At 34.3% G+C, this 20,000-nt stretch overlaps 1 protein-coding gene across 1 annotated transcript in view; it reads right to left on the bottom strand.

The window, feature by feature from the left end:
* LOC145263610 (uncharacterized) overlaps nucleotides 1–20,000 on the bottom strand; it is a 60,945-nt gene that overhangs the window by 36,779 nt on the left and 4,166 nt on the right. The window contains exons 2-4 of the mRNA XM_080120449.1: nucleotides 16,742–17,595; nucleotides 12,427–12,550; nucleotides 2,662–2,749 (exon numbers count right to left, since the gene is read on the bottom strand). Coding sequence (XP_079976575.1) covers nucleotides 2,662–2,749; nucleotides 12,427–12,550; nucleotides 16,742–17,585 — 1,056 coding nt within the window. The 5' untranslated portion in view covers nucleotides 17,586–17,595. The remainder of the gene's footprint in view (nucleotides 1–2,661; nucleotides 2,750–12,426; nucleotides 12,551–16,741; nucleotides 17,596–20,000) is intronic.

Raw genomic sequence — 20,000 nt, 5'->3', positions numbered from 1 at the left:
AGAAACATTTCTTTGAAAGTATATTAAAATGAAAAAAGAATAGATAGATTTCTATGAGTCGTTCTGTTTATTATTGTTTATTTTAAAAAAAAAAAACAAAACTTACAGCCATTGAATTACAAGTGGTTTGCCATACTTATGTAATTCAATGGCTGTAAATGTGCACTGAACATAATACTTAAATTTAAATTCAAATTTTGATATATCTTTTTATTTAAACACGAAAAATAAAAAAAACAATTGAGACGTTGAAAACATACACAGCAAAACATTATGTTTTATTGGCGCGTTGATTATTTATTTTAAAAAAAAACAACATATTTTTGGGGTTATTTACTTATGTTGATAGCGTAGAAGAAAATGTATGAATTTTGCAAAAGTAGCGATTTGTGTTTATTCATTTACACTGTTATGGGTTCACATTTATGTACGCATGCGCAACTGGAAGTTGTAAACCGGATGTGGGTTACAACACCCATTACAATGTCATTTCAGTTTTAAAATTATACCTGCGGGGGGGGGGGGGCGTACCCGGCGTTGCTCGGGTGTTGTTGAGGGTGGGTAGATCAAAATATGGCCGGGTGCTTGGAGGTGTAAAAGAAAAAAAAAAGTTTTCATAGGAAGGTAGGATTGAACCCCGAAGCCTTGACGCGAAGGTGGAAACAAAAGGGAAAAAAAGCCCGATATCTAGCCATCTCGGCCACGAGGGGAGAGGAATTGATAAGCGTGTTAAGTTAATATTTATAAATTGAAATTGACAGGTGCGAGGAATTAAGTCGTGTGATGAAACAAGACGTAAGCAATGGCTGTTCAACAGTTAAGATTTTGTGTGGCACAGCTTTTACCGAACATTGGGGAACGAAAAGCAGCTTCCCTGTTTATTAGGGGAGTGTCTCAAAATGAAAGCAACTACCTGATATGACGGCAGTGAAAAGCCGACATTGACCAAACGTTACATCGCCTTCTGTGGCCATGGGCCAGGTAGCTGTATATTCGAATCGAGTTTCGCTTTTTTTATACCGAAAAACGAGAGTAACACGCGGTGATCCAAAATTGTGGAATATTTAACGTTTCAAAGTCGGGCAAATTAAATAGACAGGCGACCCCCGTTGTTAACTTGTAGATATTATGATTTAGACGTGATATAAAAAGTTTTAAGAACGAGGGAGCCGAGCGAGCAGGCCGAGGAAAAAAGCCTTTTGCGGACATACATAAAAAGTGTACATGCATACACACACACATTTTCGCTTTTATATATATATACTAGCGGAGGTGGGGGGGGGTACCCGGCGTTGCCTGTGTGTTTGGAGGTGTGTGTGTTTTTGGGTGAATGAAAAGAGAAATGGTTGGGCAGGTGTTTGTTTTTTCAACTCTTATCCTCGAGTAGCCAATGGGCCTTGATAAGTGGTAATATATAGTTTGTACAAAGTATATATATATATATATATATATATATATATATATATATATATATATAACAAAATAGGTTGGAGTCGCTGAATAACGCAATCTCCTGTTATAGCGGTTCCATCCTCCTTCCCGAATTTGACTACTGTGCACTTTTAAACTCTCATCCTCGAGTGGCCTATGGGCCTTGATAAGTGGTAATATATATAGTTTCTACAAAATGTATATATATATATAACAAAATAGGTTGGTGTCGTTGAATAACTCATCCTCCCGTTAAAGTTGTTCCATCCTCTTTCCCAAATTTGACTACTGTGCACTTTTGAACTGTCATCCTCGAGTTGCCTATTGGCCTTGATAAGTGCTAATATAGAGAGAAGAGAAACAGGGTGAGAGAGAGAGAGAAGATAAAGAGGGTGAGAGAGAGGCAGAAGAGAAAGTTGTTCCATCCTCTTTCCCAAATTTGACTACTGTGCCCGTTTGAACTCTCATCCTCGAGTTGCCTATTGGCCTTGATAAGTGCTAATATAGATAGAAGGGAAAGAGGGTGAGAGAGAGAGAGAAGAGAATGAGGGTGAGAGAGAGAGAGAGAGAAGAGAAAGAGGTGTAGAGAGAGAGAGAGAGAGAAATATGGTGATAGAGAGAGAGTAGAGAAAGAGGTAGAGAGAGAGAGAAGAGGGTGAGAGAGAGAGAAGAGAAAGGGAGTGAGAGAGAGAGAGAGAAAGAGGGTGAGTTGGAAAATAATAAAGTGTGAAACAAAAATGTTCAGGTGCGATGTTTAACAGAAAGATGGCAGGTGCCCGTTTTTGACGATTTAATGACGTCAACTTTGAGTGTGGGACAGTATTTATTCACCGCATATCTGTTTGCTTCTTTCTTTATACGAAAAAGTCGAATTGACAACTGTTGAATATTTAAGTTTTGAAAGTTGGGCAAATTAAATACACACGCGACGCCAGTTCGTAACTCATACATATTATCATTTAGATGTGATATAAAAAGTTTGAAGAAGAAGCAACCCGAGTGCAAAGCAAGCGGAAAAAATCCTTTCGCGGACATATCCGAAAACACACACACACACACAAACATTTTCGCTTTTATATATATATAGATATATATTTATTTATTTATAATCAAAAAATAATTATTCAATGAATGAAAAAATATAACGAATGAAAAATTATAGTGAAGAAAAAAATTTAAAAGAATCGAAATATATAATTAGTTTCATATAGAATAGAGATAAATACTTACCTTCATATCCCCAAGAATGACGGAACACACGTAAATTGAACCTCTCTTTTCCTTTGACAAATATTTCTCACATTTCTTTATGTCATCGCTGTAAGTGTGACAAAATGGGGTCAACGGGTTAATACCAGTAAGAAATTAAGTGAAAACGTGATGTTTTTACTGCATCATGCTTTTCTTGCAGTAGCCGTAGTTAAAAAAAAGGAAACAGACGCTTTCTTTCATTGTGTTTGACGTCACTGAAACGTTCTGAAATAATAACGCTACTAGTGGAACCTGGTACCAGATGGGTGACCATTTGAGACTTCTAGGTGCTCTCCGATTATCTTGGCAGTGTTTCCAGTCGTCCCGGACTTTCCTTGCCACTGGACTCAAGCAGTGCCGATTCAGGAGAGATGTGGTTGGAGATTGCGCGACTCTTACGACACAGTTACACGCGCAGCTGCCCCTACAGGGGGTGTCCTTTGTCTTTTGAGACTGAACGGAGGCATCGGAGTGGAACCTATGGACATTCCACAGGAGACTCTTTCATATGTAATATATTGATGCTGGCATTCTGTGGATGTTCAGCATAAATGGAGACGCCCTGATATTATTGTACCTATTTACAATGCCTTTTTGGTCAAGATCAAAGTGTAGTTAGATTAGGATCCACAGAGTGATTGAGGTATTTTGGTAAATGTTGCCAGTCAAGAGTAAGACTTCAAAGTCTCATCTGTTACATAGTAAAAAAGACCCTGTACCCTCCCCCTCCCAATTTCTTGTAGGGCCTTGTGCCTAATTTTGTTGAATTGAATTTTTTGTACGTTTTTTATGTTCAATTTTTTCTTTCTCAATAAAATATATAAACAAGATCAAAGTGTAGTATCTGTTCTTCAGATGCTGCACTTCATTTTATTGTTCTCTTTCGGTGGAGGAGAAATCCTTCAGGACTGAGACAATTTTTATCTTTGTACCTTTTCTCCACGTTAAAAAACGACCCTGGTGTCTAACTCTGTCCCGTGGGGAGGCATAGCAAATAGGTACAATGCCTAGACACCAGGGTCGTTTTTTAACGTGGAGAAAAGGTACAAAAATAAAAAATTGTCTCAGTCGTGAAGGACTGCTCCTCCACCGAAAGAGAACAAGAAATGGAAATGCAGCATCTGAAGAACAGATACTACACTGAGATATTTATTTGCTCCCCCACTGAGCAAATTAGGCACAAGGCCGATTTTAAAGTGAGGAGTGAAGGGGAAATGGGGGACCAACTCCCCGAGGAGTAGGGGAGCCGGATAATGACAATTGGTATGAAGGGTTGCCCCTACATTGATCAAGGTCTTATATGTGGGGCTGCCCCCACATATGGTCTTTGCTTGCAGTATCTGCCGAAACAGATACTACACTTTGAGGTATTTATTTGCTCCCCCACTGAGCAAATTAGGCACAAGGCCGATTTGTAATGTGAGGAGTGAAGGGGAAATAGGGACCAACTCCCCGGGGAGTAGGGGAGCTGTATAGTGACAATTGGTATGAAGGGTTGCCCCTACATTGACCAAGGTCTTATTATGTGGGGGAAACCCCACATATGGTCTTTGCTTGCAGTATCTGCCGGAACAGATGGTATTTATTTGCTCCCCCACCGAGCAAACTAGGCACAAGCCGATTTTTAATGTGAGGAGTGAAGGGGGGGGGGGGAAGGGAAAAAGGGGACCAGCTCCCGAGAGGTGGGAAATGGGAGCTGGTTAATGGTCAGGCATGTGGGGTTGCCCCCACATCTGGTCTTTGCTAGTCATAGCTTGCAGTATCTGCCGGAACAGATGGTATTTATTTGCTCCCCCACCGAGCAAATTAGGCACAAGGCCAATTTTTAATGTGAGGAGTGAAGGGAGGGGGAAGGGAAAAAGGGGACCAGCTCACGAGAGGTGGGAAATGGGAGCTGGTTAAAGGTCAGGTATGTGGGGTTGCCCCCACATCTGGTCTTTGCTTGCAGTATCTGCCGGAACAGATGGTATTTATTTGCTCCCTCACTGAGCAAATTAGGCACAAGGCCGATTTTTAATGTGAGGACTGAAGGGGAAATGGGGAACAACTCCCCGGGGAGTAGGGGAGCTGGATAGTGACAATTGGTATGAAGGGTTACCCCTACATTGACCAAGGTCTTATATGTGGGGTTGCCCCCACATATGGTCTTTGCTTGCAGTATCTGCCGGAACAGATGGTATTTATTTGCTCCCCCACCGAGCAAATTAGGCACAAGGCCAATTTTTAATGTGAGGAGTGAAGGGAGGGGGAAGGGGAAAAGGGGACCAGCTCCCGAGAGGTGGGAAATGGGAGCTGGTTAAAGGTCAGGCATGTGGGGTTGCCCCTACATCTGGTCTTTGCTAGTCATAGCTAGTCATAGCTTGCAGTATCTGCCGGAACAGATGGTATTTATTTGCTCCCCCACCGAGCAAATTAGGCACAAGGCCAATTTTTAATGTGAGGAGTGAAGGGAGGGGGAAGGGAAAAAAGGGGACCAGCTCCCGAGAGGTGGGAAATGGGAGCTGGTTAAAGGTCAGGCATGTGGGGTTGCCCCCACATCTGGTCTTTGCTAGTCATAGCTAGTCATAGCTGCAGTATCTGCCGGAAGAGATGGTATTTATTTGCTCCCCCACTGAGCAAATTAGGCACAAGGCCGATTTTTAATGTGAGGAGTGAAGGGAGGGGGAAGGGGAAAAGGGGACCAGCTCCCGAGAGGTGGGAAATGGGAGCTGGTTAAAGGTCAGGCATGTGGGGTTGCCCCTACATCTGATCTTTGCTAGTCATAGCTAGTCATAACTAGTCATTGCTTGCAGTATCTGCCGGAACAGATGGTATTTATTTGCTCCCCCACTGAGCAAATTAGGCACAAGGCCGTTTTTAATGTGAGGTAAAAACCAGCTCCCCTAAAAGGGGTCACTCTGGTTACCAAAAATAATAATTGTCCCAGTATAGAGGGTTTCCCCTCCATTGACTGGTACAAATTATCTTAAGTGCAGTATCTGCCGGAACAGATGGTATTTATTTGCTCCCCCACCGAGCAAATTAGGCACAAGGCCAATTTTTAATGTGAGGAGTGAAGGGGAGGGGAAGGGAAAAAAGGGGACCAGCTCCCGAGAGGTGGGAAATGGGAGCTGGTTAAAGGTCAGGCATGTGAGGTTGCCCCCACATCTGGTCTTTGCTAGTCATAGCTAGTCATAGCTTGCAGTATCTGCCGGAACAGATACTACACTTTGATCTTGCCCAAAAGGCCAAAACTGCAAAAGTATTTATCTAAGCTAGCAAAGACGCCCAGCGTAGCCCGGTCGTAAACTATGCTTAAATATAATATTTTAATTCTTTCAGATTTCATATTCATTATTATAGAGTCAATTTCCTATTGATTTGTATATATTATAAAGTTGTATATATTATAAAGTTGTATATATTATAAAGTTGTATGTATTATAAAGTTGTATAGATTATAAAGTTGTATAGATTATAAAGTTGTAATGTCAAAAAATACAAAAAATATATCCATATGACTTGGGTGCATCAGCATGAATCGAAACCGAAACCAAAACTTATCAAGAAAAAAATTATTTATAAAAAAATAGATGACTTGAGTGCCGTCAGCTATAATTGAAATCGAAACCAAAACTTATGAAGAATTCTTGATATAATTATTAATTACAAGAAATTGAAGATCATAACCATTTAACAATAGTCACTGAAGAAAAAAGATGCAATCGCGACATTCAAAATAACACGTTATCATATTAATAGATTAATATATAAACTAGCGGGACCCGTGGAAATTCCACAGAGGACTCCTTCATATGTAATATATTGATGTTGGTATTCTGTAGACGTTCAGCGTAAATAGAGACGCTCTGATATTATTGTAGCCCTTTTGTTAAAACTGCAAAAGCATTTATCTACCAAACAGTCAGCAGGATTTTCTTTTAGTGCAACTCTGGTTTTGGGAAGTGTTGCGGAGCTCCGTCGGTATCTAACCAGTGAGCTGAGCATCGTCAGTTATCGTAAAGAACCCACATCGCAAGTCATAACCCATTCGAGAAATGGGTTGGTCATGTTACGTAAAAGAAGAGGAGCGACCTGTTACCGGTGATGGAGATAAAGTGGCAACAAGTCACTTACAAATATTTCTTGGAAAAATAAATAAAAAATACCGTCAGATTGGCGTGAAAAAATAATGATGTAGATTTATTTATCGGAGAGTTACATGGAGTAGAAGTTTATATCTAGTGAGTTCTTAGGGTAGAAATCCTTCTGACTGAGGAAATTGTTTTTTTATAGCTGGTTTAAGGAGTAAAGGTTATTAAAAAGAGGAGCTCATAGAATAGTTAAAATCCACATGGGTTTAGAGTTCATGGTAAGAGCATGTGTTGAAAACACGTGTATTTTAAAATAAGAGTTTGTTCGTTACGAATTGCAACAAGAAAATGCCGCGGGGCTTTCCTTACTTTAGCTGTAAGCGTTGCCATTTTTTAGGGTCCTTTTTCTGGGCGTCTTAGTCCTGGAGAGTTACATATTTTATACACACATGGTGAAGGCTTTGCTTAGTGCCGCGAAGGGAAAACCTGTCCTACCACGTCGAACTCTAGCCTTCTAAAGAGAAAGGGAGAAGTCCCTTATTTCCTGTCATGTGATTTTTTTGAGAACCGGAAACGGTGACTTCTAAAAAATGTTCCTTGTTAAGTTTGGTTCCGGCGTAGTTGCTACATAACGCTTCATAACGGCATTTATTTTGGTTCTTGATCAATTCGTGAAGCGCCCATTTATCAAGTTTTTGTCTTTCCAATCTCTCTCAAGTGGTTCGAAATTAACGTATACGTTACGTATAATTCAGAAGCAAGTTCTCGAAAAGTTGAGTGTGGATTGGCTTTGACTAAGGCTTTTAATTGATCGATCATTCTTAAATTAAAATCTCAGAATTGTGTTTGAAATTATTCAATAAAAATATCAAACTCATACATGCATACATATGAAATATGAAATACATGAAATATGAAATATATGCACAAATATGAAATACATGAAATATGAAATATATGCACAAATATGAAATATGAAATACATGAAATATGAAATATATGCACAAATATGAAATATGAAATTATTGAAATATATGCACAAATATGAAATATGAAATGCATGAAATATGAAATACATGCACAAATATGAAATACATGAAATATATGCACAAATATGAAATATGAAATACATGAAATATGAAATATGAAATTATTGAAATATGAAACACATGCACAAATATAAAATATGAAATACATGTACAAATATGAAATATGAAATACATGAAATATGAAATACATGAAATATGAAATATATGCACAAATATGAAATATGAAATTATTGAAAAGACATTTTTATTCCGGACACCGACAAGTTATTTACTCGCATTGTCCATTTTGTTGGAATAAACAAATATCTGAATTCTAACCAGGATAAGGAAATGGTACTAATGATATCATCAGAATTTTCCGGCCAGTTTATATATTGCTGTATTGTCTGTCACTATGCTAATCATCTTCAAGACTCTCGTCGCCGCCAAAAAATTTCTTAAATCACCTGTGCTGTGCATTTAGTAGTGGTTACTGAGACATGTGCATGCGAGTGTTATGGTTTTTCTAAATAGTTTACTTCTAGTAAGTAAAAAAAAAAATGCTTGAACTGAGAACGAAATCAAAACTGAAAGACAGTGAGTCAAGTTTGGTTGGTTTTTGTTTTTATGTTCAGCTAAAATTCTGAAACTACAAAACAAAGCCCAACAAAGTTAGAATAATTTTGAATCGGCGTTGCCCTAAAGGAATAATACATATATCGCCCACATTTTGACATGTTATTTTCCAAGTCGCACACGTGCAGTTTTTGAGCAATCATTAATTTATGTGGATGGAACTGCAAACACCAATCATGTTTTCATTAATCTAATAACTTGCCACCTCATCAAGCAATGTGGTTTGAACTAGTGCACATTTTACTGCAGAAATGTTATTTTGATTGGTTGGTTGTTTTTGTTTTACGGCATATCAACCCTTTTCGGGTTATTTAATGCCGAATCCAAAGATTTAAGAAAAATTTTTTTAATAGAATATATTTGTTGTTTTCAAGTCGGTTTCTATTTAACCCATAGTTGGGACCCTAACAGGTACTATCACTCCGGATCTGAGTGGACCTGGGAGCAATGGTAATTAAAGGGTGGCTCCACACTCCCCAAAGCCCACAAGCTGGGGCCTCACCATTGGATATAGTTTAAGGTCATACCCCCATTGAGGGACTTTTACCCTCTGCAGGGGGGCAGTCGGCGTATTCTAATGCCCCACCGACAGGGCCAAGTGAGTCAAGTACGATAACCATTACGTCAGCTTGTCATGATCTTTAAAAGGTGTTTTCAAACCTACTTATCTTAACATAAATAATCTGTCATGGGAACAATTCATGCATGCGTAGTAATGAAACAGTTAGCAAACAGATAAAAATCTGATGACCCCCCACCAAGTGCCAATTTTTCAATTTGGATTCATTAGCAGCCTATTTTTCCAGATGAAAACCGATCAAAAACTTTTCCACATGTCTGAATACCCTATATACCAAATTTCAAGTCTTTAGATGAAATATTTGTTGAGTATATAGGTTGAGAGTTGTCCTCATACACATTCTCACTTTTATACTAGAAGCTGTACCTAGAGATAGCGAGTCAAGTACGATAACCATTAGACATGACTTTTAAAAACTGTATTTAAACCAACTCATACTTCACATAAGGAAGCTGTCATATTTCAAGACTGTGCATGCGCAGTCATGAAACAGTTGAAGACAGATAAAAATCCAGATGCCTCCCATGCACCACTTTTCAATTTTGACGCCTTAGCAGATGTTTTCCAGACAATAACGGATTAAAAAGTTTTCTAGATGTCTGATTACCCTACATACAAAATTTCAAGTCTGTAGTTTGTTACATTTTTAGTAAAAAAAATGTAATTAATTATTCTTTTATATGTTGTTCGAAATAGAGAAAGAATAGGAGTTTGTTTTTGTTTTATTTTCATCAATTGTATTGTCGTCTGTGTTCAGTCAAAAAGAAACCAAACAAAAAAAAATCAAGAAAACAATCACGAGAGAGGATATGACGAGATATATAGAGAGTGGTCAAAGAAAAGAAAGAATAGCTAACGAGCGCTGACAGTAGAGGAAAAAAAAAGAAAGAAAAAAAAAAGAAACCAGTTAGTGAACGCTGCATAAAGAGGGGGAGGTGAAAATATATATAGAGAAGGGGGGGCGTTTTAACCTGCGTGCTTATGAAGGACACAAGAGACAGTCTGCTCCTCGCTGCTGAGGGAAGCAGCTGACAATGGCGACACTGGGAACTGATATAAGATTAGCAGTAATACTGCAGTGGATAAAAGTCGAGGAGGTGTGCTTAATAAACATTGCAAAAGGAGTCTATTTGATATATTTGGAGCCAGTTTTTTTTTAAGGAAATCAGATAAGAAGAAGAAGAACGAAGTAAAGTCGCTAAGACAGTGAGTGAAGCAAAATCTCTCTCTCTTCCCCTTATTCTCTCTTTGTTTGGACTGAGCAGACGATAATAACCAGTACGAAAATGTCGTATTGAGATCTGGCATTTTTCTTGAACATTCTCTCTCGATCAAGATTTCATGCATTACTTCTTTAAATTATCAAAATAATTGCATTTTTATTTATTTTTGTGTTGCTATAAATAAACTTACATCCATAATTCCCATCGGCCTTTTGTTTTTATTTCAGTTGCGTTTTTCTGTCTTATGTTTTACCGTTGTCTCTGAAGAATTTGGATAATCCCTTCCCGTATTGATTTATTTACGTTTTAATCCCGGAAGAAATTTTTTTTTTTTTTTTTTTTTTTATTATTGTTGCGATCATATCTCTACACTTCCCCGTGGAGAGAGCCGAGTCGTAACAAGATAAAAAAATTTGTTGAGTATATAGGTTAAGAAGTGTTCTCACACTCACATTCTCTCTTTTATAGATGTATAGACTACATGTCGCTGGAAAAATGATGGGATCCTTCTATTGATCCAGTAAATATCTTACTGCTGATGCAATTCTCTACTTATATAAGAGCCAGGTACGTCCAAGGATGCTGTATTGCTGTCACATGTGGGTAGGAGCTGCTAGGAAGTCTTATCCTGTATTGACAGAGTTCAGAATAGACTTTGAAGCCTAGTGGAGATACCCTTTTCTCTTCCCTGCAACCTCTTTCTTACAGAAGAGACGTTGCGAGCCTGTCTTTGTTTTATCGTTATTTTCATGGCAAGCGCTCATCTGAGCTCCACTTTATGGTCCCCCCCTCACCAAACATTCACGAGAAACACTCGTTTGGCTGAAAACACAATCAATAATTTCTCCCACTCTTTATCTGTGGCTAAACCTAAACGTAGATTCCATGAACAAAGTTTCTTTGTTAGAACTGCACACCTGTGGAACTCTCTTCTGTTTACCTGCTTTCCAGCTGACTACAATATGGCTGTCTTGAAGACCAATGCTAACAAATTCTTGATGAGCTGTTATTAAGTAATTCAATTTACCAAATTTACACTTCTAAAAATTACTATGAGATTGTTCTTTTAACCATTGTACACTCTTTAACCCTTATCCTCAAGTGGCCTCTGGGCCTTGATAAGTGATGATTCCTTTGTGAAAATAAAAAAAAATAAAAGACAGTAAGAAATATTAGAAAATGATTGAATCGATATAGAGTGTAATCGGCCAGTAGAAATACATAGGTATAACTTTAATTACAGTTTCAAAACCCGAGATGGAATTACCAGATTACGAGGTTCCTTCAATAAGTTTCCAGACTTATAAATAATAAACTAGACAAAATACTGTTAGAAATTCGCTCAATATATGTTAACGTGACATAAGTTGACATGTATTCGGTTGTTTTCTAACAGTATTTTGTCTAGTTTATTATTTATAATACCTTTTCCCAAACGTACCCTCTCCGAGAGAGAGTCGGCTGCCATTTTGAATTTTCCAATACATCGGTAAACACTGCATGTTTTTCAAGCTGAAAAAACATGTTACACTGAATAAAAACACAAAAAATATATCCAGTTAGGTAGAAAAGTAACTTATCTTGCCTTTGATAACATTTATTTGTTCTATATTTGTTTTTTGACAACTTTTTCGAATCTATGTGTACAGTAATACAAACCCGATTATTCCCTAAGTTCAAGGAAAAAATATCACAGAAATGTTTGGACCATCTTGCATGAATCCAGCATCTTGCTTCCTGTGACTTTTAATTATTCCCTAAGTTCAAGGAAAATCTTAGCGGCTGTTGTTATTGAGGAGATGAACGAAGTTGTGATGAGGGTCATTGGCACGCTCACACAGAAGTTGCTGGAACGGTACAACAAGTACATTGCAGCCGGAGGAGATTACTTCAAAGGAGACTAAAGTTTCATGTGTTTGCTATCAATAAAAGTGCTCATATGAAAAACGTCTAGACACCTATTGAAGGCAGTCTCATTATATTTAAACTCAAATATGACTTTTGCTGATTTAAAAGATATTTTAGTTGAATTTGCAACGATAATGATTTTTTAAGAACTACAAAGTAAGAAGATGCAGTAGTCACAAGGAAGACAATAAGAAATATTAGAAAATGGTAAAATGGGAAAAAACAGAAATACATAGATCAAACTTTAATTACATTTTCAAAAACCGAGATGAAATATTTTTTTTTTTTTTGCTTACCTAAAGTAAATTCCTTTGCCAAAAAATCCTTGGCGACTTAGACGCAAATCTAGTCCGGAAGTACAGATGTCATCTTTGGAAACAACAGTGCCGTGGTACAAATCTTTTATGTTCAGATTAAAGTCTTAAAAACACAAAAAAATGAAAATTGAAATCGGGGAGGCGGGAGGTGGAATATAAAAAAAAAAAAAAAAGATGAGGAAGAAGGAAAAGAGGATGAAGAATAAAAAAAAATACATCGATTTTATTAAATGAAAATCTTGTTTGTATTTTTTGTGAAGCAAATTATGAATTATTATCGTTATGTCCATGGGAAGTGCTCGTCTGAGCTCCAATCTCTGCCTCCCCCCCCTCTTGCCAATCTTTCTTTTAATAACCCTTATCCCCGAGTGGCCTCCAGGCCTTGATTAGTGGTGACTTCCATGTTAAAAAAAAAAAAATTATATTTAAAAAAAAACAAACAAAAAACAATGAAGATTTGAGAAAACTCAAAAGAAGATGCTGGCAATCATCACTATCAGCAAAACCATCATCATCGACACCATCACCACCACCACCATCACAACCACCACCACCATCCTAACCATAATCATCATGATCATCATGACCATGATGATGATCATCATCACCAACACCACCACTATCATCATCATCATTATGATGATCATCATCATTATGATCATCACGTCTTGTATAGAATAATTACCCATCGAAGACGCTTCTAAAACTAAACATCGCTTACAACGCAAGAGTTTATGGACCCGGCCAGAGACTTTACTGTGATGAATCAGAATTAAAATTGGAATAGAGGCAAGTGAAATTTTTAGGATATTTACGAATCCAAAAGTTACACAAAGTAATTGAGGCAACAGAAACGACCCCGACTTTATTGAAAAGAACGCAACTGTCTTTGTGGAATTAATACAGTGTTTAGATGATCAAAGTCTATCACTAGTAATGAGGGAAGCCCTGAACGATGGCTGCAAAGCATTGAACATATTAAGAGAGCATTATTTATCGAAAGGAAAACCCAAAATTATTTCCTTATATACTGAACTGACATCTCTAAAACGTATGGAAGCTGAGACGATTACAGATTATATTATAAGGGCCGAAATAAGAGCAAATTCATTAAAAATGTCTGGCAAAGTTATTAGTGACAGTCTATTAATCTCCATAACCCTTAAAGGGTTACCGAGTGATTTCAAGCCATTTACCACCGTGATAACCCAGAAAGAAAAATCTATGACTTTTAGTCAATTCAAGGTGGCACTCAGAAGTTATGAGGAAACTGAGAAAAATGATCACAGAAAATATTTTACAAATATCATGAAATTTAAAAATGGCCGCTTAAAAACACCAAAATTTAATTATACCTTTACGTTGAATAAAAACCGCAATTTTTCCCAAAAACAATTTTTCTCCTAAGAAAAGCACGAAAATTATTTGTTATAATTGTGGGCAACCTAATCACAAGAGTTTCCAATGTAGATACAAAAATTTTAAAGGAGACTCCATTAAAAATGTGCAGAGCACTGTTAGCGAACATACATTTTTATTTTCATGTACGTTTGACGCTTTAACAAACAGTAATGAATTTCTTATCGGTTGTGGCGCAACAGCACATGTGATTACAAAGGAATCGGATTTTATCAATTTTGATCCCAACTTCAACTCTCACAATCACTTTGCAGAGCTGGCTCATGGCAGTCACGTAAACAATATCGTTTTGAAGAAAACTGATGCTAAAATCTTGCTAAGGCATAATGAAGGTGAACTTTGCTTCTGTATTCTGGAAATTTAAACAAAATATATTTTCTGTACAAACCGCCTCAAAAGAAGATGCGGTTATCCTTTACGGAGATGGTCCCGACGTCCGCCTCGTTCTGAGTTCGGGGAGAGGCCGTCTGACGTAGGCAGTGTTGAGGCAGAAAATTACCCTAACCCTAAAATATGCGATATGTCACAGACAGATGCTTTTACAAATATTGTGAAACAAATCACAGAATTTTACAGGGTTAACTAACCACGTGGAACTATTCTAATCATGTGGACTGTTTTTTGTTTTTTTTTAATTCTAATTATTTGAACTGTTTATTTTGTAAAATTCCAATTATTTGAACTGTTGAATTATCAAAAATTTGAACTGTTTATTTTTTAAAATTCTAATTATTTGAAGTTTTTGTTTTGTAAAATTCTAATTATTTGAACTGTTTATTTTTTTAAATTCTAATTATTTGAACTGTTTAAAATAAAAAATAAAAAATAAAAATTCTAATTATTGGGACGGTTTTTTTTTCTTCTTAAGTTAACAACTGGGCACTTTATTGAAGGGGTAATTTTCTGCCTCGACACCGCCTACGTCAGACGGCCTCTCCCCGAGCTCAGAACGAGACGGACGCTGGGACCATCTCCGTAAAGGTTATCCGAAGATGCAAATATAAACTGGTGTGCCCAAATGAAACTGTATTCAATATTAAAGAAAATGGAAGACTATATTATTTAAATAGCGTAGTCCCATCAAAAACCGCCTGCATGATTTACAGACATGGCATAAAATTCTTGGTCACTGTAATATTCGAGATATCAAAAAGTTGCCGAGTGTGGTTGACGGAATGAAAATAAAAACTTCAAAGAACTTGACACACTGTGACAAAGTATTGCAACAAGATACCAGACAAGATGATTTGAACGGTCCTGAGGAACCGGTATGCAGAGAACAGCTCAGGTATGCATTAAATCTTGTAGACGATTTATCCGGTTTGATAATAGTCTATTTCTTAAAGAACAAATCCGATACCTTGCTAGCAACTAAAAATACTAAGCTAACATGGTCCCCTATGGTGCAGTAAAAAGTATCCGGTCCAACAGTGGTACAGAATTCACTAATAAACACTTTGTTTAATTAACTATTGTGTCCAACATGAAAAATCGGCTCCTAATTCACCACCCCAAAACGGAATACAAAACTAACATAATCGTAACGATTTAGCTTAGTTGATTTGGCCATATTATAAATATAAAAAAAAAATTATAAAATTTTTTTTTGTTTAAATAAATTATGTGAAATAAAGAAATATAGAAATCTAATTTAAGAAATCAACGAATAGTATTATTAAAAGATATTAAATGGTTACGGATTTTTTTGTGACAGGTTTTTAAAATAGTGATACAAAAATATTTAAATAAGCTCCTGACAAAGATGCGTCCGGGATAAATGTTTTCGCATGTTTTATTTCCTTTAAGTGAAATGTCTTTACATAATATTCTATTGTTAAAGTGTTTTTTATTCAATAAGTCTGAAGAACGGCTGTTTATGTGAAAATTTTCAAACGCCATAATGTTTGAATTTGTCCAATTAGTCTTGAAACAATTGTAACTAACAATGAAATACACTTTTTGTTGCTATCAATTCTTTTTTTTGAAGTCTTGGTTTTTGTTAATACAGTGTATATATCTATATATCTATATCTATCTATCTATCTATCTATATATATATATATATATATTTATATATATATATATATTGAAAATTTATTCTGGACAAGACGTTAAGCTGTATCCAATTTTCTTTGTATTAACACTTTAACATACTAATGTGTAACTAATATTTTTACTGAAATAAAAACAAAAATAAAAAAAATAAAAAACAAAACAAAATTAATTCATCATCATCTCCATCATCACCAACATATTCCTCATCACAATCATTATCATCATCATTATCACTATCATCATTATCACCATAATCATCATCATCATCATAGTCACCAGTATCATCATCACCACCACCATAATCATGATCATCACCATCAACATTATCAACATCATCACTATCATCATCATCATCATTACCATCATCTTCATCATCACCATCATCATCCCTATCACCATTATCACCACAATGATTACCACCATTATCTTTATCATCATCATCACCATTATCCTTATTATCACCACCGTTATCAACATCATCACCACCACTATCATCAAGATCACTATCATCATCATCATCATCATCACCACATCACCCCATGAATAATATATTTCTCTTAGTTTTTCTGTATTTTCTGAAAAGAGTTAAAAAAACAAGTAAAATCATCAACAAAGTCATCATCATCACCATCATCATCATCAACATCATCATTTTCTGAAAAAGTTACGAAAAACAAATCAAGTAAAATCATCAACAAAGTCATCACCATCATTATCATCATCAACATCATCATCATCACCACCACCATTATCATCATCATCATCACCATTTTCATCATCATCATCATCATCACGAAAACAAATCAAGTAAAAAACTCACCACTATGACACTCCTTCAGAAACTTTTGTTCGATTTCAAATATTTTTTGCTGTATTTTGTTCGTAACTATTTGAATTGCTTTAATTGACTGAATATTTGTGAAGTTTGCCGAGATTTGCTTAAAAACAGGATCTTCGGGACTTAATCGTTTCAATTTGAACTTTTTACCTCTGCCAGAACCGGTTGTTCTTTTTCCGTAAAGGTTTTGTGGCTTTTGGGTATTCATTGAATCTGGCCAATTTGTATTCGCTCCAGTTCTTTTATTTACTCTTCCAACTGCGCCTTCACGTGCTTCCCTTGCAGATAATATTTCTTGTCTATTAAAACCATCTGCACTATTCGATTCAAAAAGCCCAAGGTCTCTCATGTTCTTAATTTCATCGTGCACGTTATCATCGTCAAATGGTCTTGGAAGATTGTACGGATGTACTTCTTGATGTATTTGTTCACATTCATCGTGCACTTCTCGCCTATTTAAACCGACTGCCCGGTCCAGAAGCCCAAGGTCTTTCATGTTCCTAATTTCATCGTGCACGTTATCATCGTCAAATGGTCTTCGAAGATTGTACGAATGTACTTCTTGATGCACTTCTTCGCTCACGTTATCATCGTCAAATGGTCTTCGAAGATTGTACGAATGTACTTCTTCGCTCACGTTATCATCGTCAAATGGTCTTCGAAGATTGCATGAAGGTTCTTCTCCTGTAGACAGTATACGTTGAAATTTACTGCGTGCTTCATGTCTATTTAAACCATCTGCCCAGTCCGATTTAAGAAGCCCAAGGTCTATCATGTTTTTCACTTCTTCGTTCACGTCATCATCTTCAAAAATTGTTCGATCCATGCTTGATGTTCTAAAAAAAAAAAAATTAAAAAAAATTTTTTAAAGTAAAAAAATTACATATATATGTCAAGTGCTTTATATTTCCTGAAAACATGGCTGCCATTTTGTGTGCTATGGTATCACCCATAAATGTTACATAGGCAAAACGGGAAACAGTCTACTTGATCATGACTTCTGCATGTTGAATCCAGAAAATGACAAGCAGTGTTTTATCAGAAAACAGTCGCTTGATTTTTTCATCTGTTTAGAGTTTGGCCGAATTTTTTAATTTAAAGTTTTATTTTTTTGATTCACTTTTTAATTTGAATTTTTGATTTCACTTTTTAATGTCAATTTTTAATTCAACTTTTTAATTTCAATTTTTTTTTTTTGACTTTTTAATTTCAATTTTTGATTTGACTTTTTAATTTCAATTTTTAATTCAACTTTTTAATTTCAATTTTTTTTTTTTGACTTTTTAATTTTAATTTTTGATTTGACTTTTTAATTTCAATTTTTAATTTCAATTTTTAATTTCACTTTTTAATTTCAATTTTTGATTTCACTTTTTAATTTCAATTTTTAATTTCACTATTGAATTTCAATTTTTGATTTCACTTTTTAATTTCAATTTTTTATTTCAATTTTTAATTTCACTTTTGAATTTCAATTTTTAATTTCACTTTTTAATTTCAATTTTTTATGTGACTTTTTAATTTCACTTTTTAATTTCAATTTTTGATTTCACTTTTTAATTTCAGTTTTTAATTTCAATTTTTTATTTTACTTTTCAATTTCAATTTTTAATTTCACTTTTTAATTTTTGATTTGGCATTTAATTTCACTTTTTAATTTCATTTTTTTTATTTGACTTTTTAATTTAAATTCTTTATATCAATTTTTGATTTCAAGTTTTATTTCTTTACTTTTTTATTTTACTTTTCAATTTCAATTTTTAATTTAACTTTTTAATTTCAATCTTTTATTTGACTTTTAAATTTCAATTTTTACTTTTAATTTTTGATTGGACTTTTTAATTTCAATTTTTGATTTGACATTTTAATTTCAATTTATTTCACTTTTTAATTTAAATTTTTAATTCGATTTTTTAATTTCAAGTTTTAATTTCAATTTTTGATTTGACTTTTTAATTTCAATTTCTGATTTGATTTTTAATTTCACTGTTTAATTTCACTTTTTAATTTCAAGTTTTAATTTAAATTTCTGATTTAACTTTTTAATTTAATTTAAATTTTCATTTCAGTTTTTAATTTCAAGTTTTATTTTTTATTTAACTTTTAATGACTTTTTAATGTCATTTTTTAATTTCAATTTTTGATTTCACTTTTAAAATCCAATTTTTAATTTCAAGTTTTATTTTTTATTTAACTTTTAATGACTTTTTTAATTTCATTTTTTAATTTCAATTTTTAATTTCAATTTTTGATTTAAATTTTTAATTTCAAGTTTTAATTTCAAGTTTTAGTTTTAATTTTAATTTTTAATTCCAAGTTTTAATTTTAATTTTTAATTTCAATTTTTGATTTCAATTTTTAATTTCAATTTTTGATTCGACTTTTTAACTTCAAATTTTAATTTCAAGTTTTAGTTTTAATTTTAATTTTTAATTCCAAGTTTTAATTTTAATTTTTAATTTCAATTTTTGATTTCAATTTTTAATTTCAATTTTTGAATCGACTTTTTAATTTCAAGTTTTAATTTCAAGTTTTAGTTTTAATTTTAATTTTTAATTCCAAGTTTTAATTTTAATTTTTAATTTCAATTTTTGATTTCAATTTTTAATTTCAATTTTTGATTCGACTTTTTAATTTCAAGTTTTAATTTCAAGTTTTAGTTTTAATTTTAATTTTTAATTCCAAGTTTTAATTTTAATTTTTAATTTCAATTTTTTATTTTACTTTTTAATTTCATTTTTTTTATTTTACTTTTTAATTTCAATTTTTGATTTCACTTTTTAATTTCGATTTTTGATTTGACATTTAATTTCAATTTTTGATTTTATTGTTATATTTCAATTTTTGATTTGACTTTTTAATTTCAATTTTTATTTCAATGTTTAATATAAATATCTGATTTGACTTTTTAATTTCAAGTTTTATTTTTTTATTTCACTTTTTAATTTAAATTCTTGATTTCAATTTTTAATTTCAAATTTAAATTTTTTTAAATTTCACTTTTTAATTTCATTTTTTGATTTGACTTTTTAATTCAATTTTTTTATTTCAATTTCCGCACACCGAACAAGGGGTGGGTTTGCCAACAGCAAACGTTGGGCCGTGATATTCATATGCATGGGTTCCAGAGGTGCCAACATCGAAGTTATTAGACACCTCAAGTTTCATAAATGCACTCAGGCGTTTTTTCAATTTACTATTGGGGAGTAACCTTGCTGTACTAGTTCATTGTAATATTTAG

The sequence above is a fragment of the Euprymna scolopes genome, chromosome 39 (assembly GCF_053919585.1).
Source record: "Euprymna scolopes isolate OS-2025 chromosome 39, ASM5391958v1, whole genome shotgun sequence".
Classification (NCBI taxonomy): domain Eukaryota; kingdom Metazoa; phylum Mollusca; class Cephalopoda; order Sepiida; family Sepiolidae; genus Euprymna; species Euprymna scolopes.
Note: the sequence above shows the minus strand (reverse complement) of the source record. Positions and strands in the feature narration are given on the sequence as shown.